The sequence below is a fragment of the Stegastes partitus genome, unplaced genomic scaffold (genome assembly GCF_000690725.1).
Source record: "Stegastes partitus isolate 25-593 unplaced genomic scaffold, Stegastes_partitus-1.0.2 Scaffold565, whole genome shotgun sequence".
In the NCBI taxonomy this organism is placed as follows: Eukaryota; Metazoa; Chordata; class Actinopteri; family Pomacentridae; genus Stegastes; species Stegastes partitus.
In genome coordinates, this window is record NW_007578296.1 from 359,985 (window position 1) to 366,341 (window position 6,357).

At 40.3% G+C, this 6,357-nt stretch overlaps 1 protein-coding gene across 6 annotated transcripts in view; it reads left to right on the forward strand.

Annotated features, from left to right (window-relative positions):
* LOC103362261 (thyroid hormone receptor beta) overlaps positions 1-6,357 on the forward strand; it is a 143,361-nt gene that overhangs the window by 107,987 nt on the left and 29,017 nt on the right. For 5 of the 6 annotated variants that reach the window (XM_008288565.1, XM_008288563.1, XM_008288566.1 and 2 more), the window contains 2 exons: positions 975-1,047; positions 3,557-3,607. In XM_008288565.1, the coding sequence (XP_008286787.1) occupies positions 1,041-1,047; positions 3,557-3,607 (58 nt within the window). In that variant the 5' untranslated portion in view covers positions 975-1,040. The remainder of the gene's footprint in view (positions 1-974; positions 1,048-3,556; positions 3,608-6,357) is intronic. The other variant, XM_008288569.1, reaches the window with a different exon arrangement.

Consider the following 6,357-nt stretch of genomic DNA (forward strand, 5'->3'; position numbering starts at 1 on the left):
CTATTCTGTAGATGTTCATCATGTCCCACAATCTTTATTGACACCGTCCAGTTGTTTGTCCAGTTTTCACAGCAGTGTAGGTTTTTTTTAAAAGTCCTCTTTCTTGTAGCGCTTTAAGGACTTCCCAACAACCTCACCACACTGAAACAAAAGTGAAAGTCTGGCACCAATAATCCAGAATATACAGAATGTGCCGTTATTCCTTCCATCTTCTGTCATTCAGGACAGACTAAAGGACCAGAAACAAAAACCACGGCGGTGCACTTATGAATCTCACAGACGAGCTTCATTTCACTGAATCAAAGGTTTCCCTTCGTGTGTTTATGCCTCTTGTATGTAACTAATTCCATCTTCAAAAATCAATCCAGAATCAATAGCCTTGCATAAAGCGAGACAATCAGATATTATTAGAAAAAGATACGATAAACCCAACTGGTCCCAAACTGACAGACCAACAGTAGCAACCATACAAGCATAGATGGGTAGAAACTGTGGTCCTTTATGCATAACATAATGAAACAACAACTGAAACCTGAAAACGAACAGAAATCTAGTTTCTAACATTTGTTATAAGGTTGTGCAAAGTGATTTCTGTGGTTTGACCACCAGATGTCATCCTACACAGAGGCAAGAAGGTCTCAGTAGTCGTCACACTTGAGCAGCAGAGATTTCCTGTTCTACACTCATCACTCAGTATTAGTTGCATCCTCAAACATCTCCTAAGATGAAAACAGAGGCTTCAAACACATCTTTCAGACTGTTTCATCTAGCTGAAAAAAATTATTACACCCAGTTAGCAGCACTTTTGTTCCCTCCCCGTGATTTTAGTTATTTTTCACGGCAGGGAGGGACGAACTGTGAACACAGAATACCTTCCTTTCTTACACGATGTGGGTAGAAGTGTGACTGCTGTTGCTGTGTGTACAGAGGAAGACAACACTGAATGACTGATGGTTTCTTGGCTCTGTGTTCAGCTAGGTAGGTACCCAGATGTCTGAGGAGGCTCTGAGGATGACTTCTTGGCCTTGAACCCCACCAGTATGTCAGGTAAGACTCCTGGCCTGATTAGCACCTCGACAACACACATCCACAGTGTCACACTCCCCCAGAATTATTCTACATATGATCAGTGTGTGCAATACATGTTTTAATACTGATAATGCATTTTATAGTTGATATGAAAGCAGATAATCCCTCCAATTGCCAAAAACAACTACAACTCCATGTTTCCCTTTAATAATAATACTTTCAGAATAGAAAAGGCTTAGAAGGAGCATTATGAACATCATCAGGCTTTGCTGAAGTAAAAAACATTTAGGGTTTGCACATCTTTAAGTCAGATAATCCAACTTTTATCACATAAAAGCCATGGGACATAATATATAAAAACATTTAACCACACATTTTGTTTATTCTATCTGTATGAAATTTGAATTTTAAAAGTAGTTACCGTACTAGACAGACCCTCTACACATCACCAGTGTGAGACTGACTGTGCTGCCTTCACTCGTTCTCTTTCTGTAGACAAAGCAATGAATCTTGAAGCATCACCGGCTCAAAGCTAGCTTCAGCTTTGACCTGTGGACCTTCAGTAGAGATTGTTTCCTCAACTGCTTGACTACAGGGTTAAGAATGTGCTGCGAAGCTTAACTTTTAAAACAACTCTCCACTAATTTCACTTCAAGTTACTCAGCTGCTCACCCAGTGAGAGCACAACGGAGTTCTGTTCAGCTGACTTCAGGATTTCTTTGTAATACGACAAATGGTTTAAAGTTGTTAGCTGTACCTTGACATGTTTTGCCGTTTTATCTGTCGCCTTCTTCAGAAGGCTTCTGAAGAATTAATGTATGATTAAAGTTCAGTCATCCCTCTTCTTCACAGGACATGGGCAGTGGCACTGATCTTAATGTATTGAGTCCATCACAATCACACAATGATCACACTGTGTGATTACACGTAAACGTTTCTAACAAACAAGCATATTGCATTAATACATGAAGCTGCACTGTGGGCTCAGTTTCATGGCCTAAATATGTCTCCATTTTGGAAAACTGAATTAGTTGTTAAAATTATCTGCTTTTCGATGTATCTTTGACTATTCTGACAACTTTCACCAAATTACTTTAAATAAAAACGATTTAATGCTCCCTGCTAACTAAATGAGTCCATTGTGCATGACAAAGTTATGAGGAAGGGCATCAGAATTTATTTTATGAACACAGTGTTGTTCTATTGGAAACCCCAACCCCCACACCTCCTGACATCAGACAAGGCCTGAATATGTCTTTTCTTATCAACTTTCCAAAACTAAAATTTAAGAGGAGAGAAAAAGGGCCAAAACACTGTACCTGCCTCCCAGCTCTCTTTTTTTAATTTATTACTCAACTATTCATGTGAACCACTCAGTGCGACACTATCAGTGTCTCCCTGCAGAGATTGTCTGCAAGATGACACTGTTGTCCCTGTTTTTAAATGATATCACAATAAACATAATAAATAATAATAACAATAAAAACCTTAACCTTGTTTGTTACCAGCTGACTGTAATGTGACAGCATGGACAAAAACTAGAGAATGCCTTAAAATCTGGCTTTATTATGACTGTGGCAGGCCAGAAAATGAGCAGTCCCACAGCAGTCATCCCACAGTTGTTCATGCAGATCGTACATCAGCGGTGCTTTCTTTAAACCTGCGGGACTTTACCGACGTAAACCTCTGCTTCACCTTGACTCGGCATCGTCGGCCTTTTCTAAGGCTCAGAAAGCTTCACATTTAAATAAAGCAGCAGTTTTTTTCTTCTCTGTTTCAAACCCACCTTCAAGCAGTTGTTGGATCAACAGATGCTTTCCAGGGAGCACAGCTCATACCACTGATCATGTGTAGAGGAAACCTTTGAATCCATAGTTTGGCCAATAGGTGATGCACCATCCTCACCACCAGAGGACCCTGTTTTCTTTCAAATGTGCCAAATGGTGTCCTCTGGTGCCAGCACATACCAACTTTTTCATGTGAGGGAACATTAAGTCTAAGTTAAAGTCAATTTAAATCAATCCTCTTATGTTTTTCTGCAGTTGCTGGTAAAAATCAATGTAAGCCAGACCTGCTGACCCTCCCCCTGTATTACATATGTGTTGCTGCATACAGACAGGTTGTCCCATACATTAAGCTGGCAGTACAGTATGTGCCAGTCTGTATGTTTGTTTATCGCACCAGGCGTATTGACGGTCACGTGTGGACTTAACCGGTCCCGCTGAACCCAGTGACCCAGCGCATATGCTATCAATCTCTCTGCATAGTGAACAGATACAAGCGCCCATGTTGCATTAGGAAATGAATGTGATCCCCTCACTCACTTCAGCGCCACCAGGCCAAAAACACACAAAACAATGTTTGTGATGCTGTTGTTTCAAGATGCACATTAACCTGCTGTTTTATTCGACCAGCTTCTGAATGCTTTTGATTTGATGTGAAAAGCAGAGCAGCCTCAGTCTGCCTCTCTCACCTGTTTCACTGAGCAAGTAGCTTTTTTTTAAAGTGCCTCTCCCATCTATTTTAGAGCCAGCAGAAAAATGCTCCCCCCGCTGGAAAGATGAGGCCATTCAAAATGGTAATATTTATCCTCCCTCTCAGCACTGCTTTTCCTCCTCTCTGTCAGTCTGGGTGACACTCATGACAAACATAAGGCTTTTCACTGAAAACTGAAGAGCTGCTTCAGATTTGAACCTGCTTCACACTTGGCTTTACATCTTATGAACGGCCTTGAAAGACATGATTGATTCTGTTTAGATCTGATAGCTTTGGTAATTAGTCATTTTGAGAGATTTAGAAAAATGTGTTTTGACATCTTTTCATATTTGGTGGGCTTTCTGTCTCCAAAAAACACTCTAATCCATTTAGTTTAAATGCAGAATAGATGCAGTCAGAGACGAGTCGTGTCTTTTCGTCTGTATTCATTTCACTTAATAACAACGGTTATTGTTATTCTCATGATAATTATTGCCGGTGCCAAACTACACAGCTCCTAAACAAGTCATTGCAAAATATCAAATAAAAAATGCATAGAATAAAGCATTACCAACATTTCTGTTCATGTCACAGTTGTAAACAAGTCAACACTGTGATTTAGTCTTCAGAAAGGAGGATGAGTGATCTCTGTCATCTGTTAGTTAACAGGAGATCAATATCAGCATCAGTATAAAGGGACAATAAGAGACGTTTGGCTGCAGTAGCAACAAAGATGCAGCGTTGTTCTGATTCTTACTCGTTATTTACACAGAAAAAGCTGCACACAGCATCACAACACAGTTTAACCATGAAATGAAGAATACAACTAAAAATGCCGTAAACATCACCAGAAGTGGCGTTCACACAAATCTGGATTAGAAATGATGAACCTCAATTACAACATATTCCAGAGATTTTCATAGTATCGTGTCAGGAGTAGGGCTTCCTTGAATTGTGAGCTCACCAACTGACCTGCTTTGCTCTGTTTGACTCTTCAGTTAATGAACTAACTGTCCAATCACCGTCCTGTCAGCACACACCTCCCGCTCTGACCCACCACCAGTCGCTTAGAGTTCCACCACAGTGAACTTCATGTGTCTGTCGGGCAGAAAGACCTGCCTCATTTGGGATAAACCCGGCCCAGTCTCTATGACAAAGTCTCCATTGTGCCTGATTGCTGCTTTATACTCCCCACTGATCACTGGTGCATTCAAGGACACTTCAGTCAGTGCTGTTAGAGCTTCATTTGACCTTTTCATAGAAGGCTGCTGTGAATGGACTGCACTCAACATTTCATCTCCACTGTGATGACTGTCGCCATAAAAAGATGCCTTTTAAATTTATCTCAATACAGTTTTGATTGCTTCATTCAACATTTGTTATCTTTTGTGGCTCAAGAGGCATTTATTTTTATAAAGGCATGTCTGTTAGACATTCAGAGAAAATGACTTGAATTTGAATTCTTCACAGCACCTCCTCCAGGTCCCTGCACTACATTACAACAGACCGGCTTAAGTGTGGCCTTGATTGAAAGTGCAAACTTCTCCAGTGTTGATAGCGTTGTCCATTATAGTAGCATTGACAGGGCATCAGCTGAGTGAGTGAAACACTCTTAGCTGTTCCTCTACTTGTCTCTTAAGCCAAATTACTTATTACTGTTCCTGCCAACTGTCCAGCACTCAAATGTACCAACAAGGCAAACATCATTTACATATTTCAGGTTTATTAAGAACATTTCTCTGCACAAATGTGCACATCCAGCAAGTAAAGCAGCTCAGTCTGCAGCGTGGAGGTACAGGTGGAGATGTTGTCGGTGTTGCTAATATCTCACTAATAAAGATGGCTGCACATGTAGCCCGTAGTGATGTCATAGTTCACTGATCATCAGGTTCAAGAACCACCTTTAGATCTGTTCGACTGTGTTGCAAAACAACTCAACACAGTGTTTGTTGAGCATTAACGCTGTAGTTTGTACGTTGTAGTTATATATCAGCTGCAATTCCATCTCTGTTATTACATCTGCTTTTTAAAAATGAAGAATTTTCTTTACAAAACCAACACTGGCAAACGTGACCGGAGTAAATTCAGTGAGGAATTTCCACCTGTAATTTTTACGGTTCTCACTAAGATGCCTTTGCAATAAGTAGAAAGAGGCTCATTGCAAACAGTCGCTAGTGATAACAAACTGTGATGTAAGCCTGAATGTGCTCCTGAACACCAGAAGAAAAGCTGTGTTTAGCACAGCGGCAGGTTTTAGTAAACAAGCAATGCGACAAAATTAATTCATGGGAAAATGTTCATAACATTTTTATTCTGTGCCAGTCTTGATCTGACATCTAGTTTCAGATCTTTAGTTTCAGATCAGAGCAGAACTTAGGAGGACTCATAATGACCCATCAAAAGCAGCTCTGATGAATTGTGTATGACAGTGACCAGAGTGCAGACATGAGCTGCTCGGTTTTCAGAGCAAGAAAACACAGTTTATATGTAAAATGTGTAAAACCACAGCACGTGTTTTTGTGTTTTTACATTTTTCCTGCAAACCAGATGTACCTGTTTCCTTGGATAATAAATCCTTAGTTTTAAGCCCCTGTAGGTGTGACTCATGCAGTATAAGAAATTCGGATGTTTACCTGTCATAATCTCCATGAGTTAAATGAAGCAAATGTTTTCAGACTAAGAGGCTTTTAATTTACTACTCTACACTGACTACCCGTAAGCTGCACTTGATCCTGCATCAGTTGACCTGCATCACCCCAACCTGCCCCCAAAAGCTCTGTGCAGGTTTTAAAGCATACTATTTTGAGATTATTGAAAGGTCACGCTGTTGGGCTAATAATCCATCCATCCATT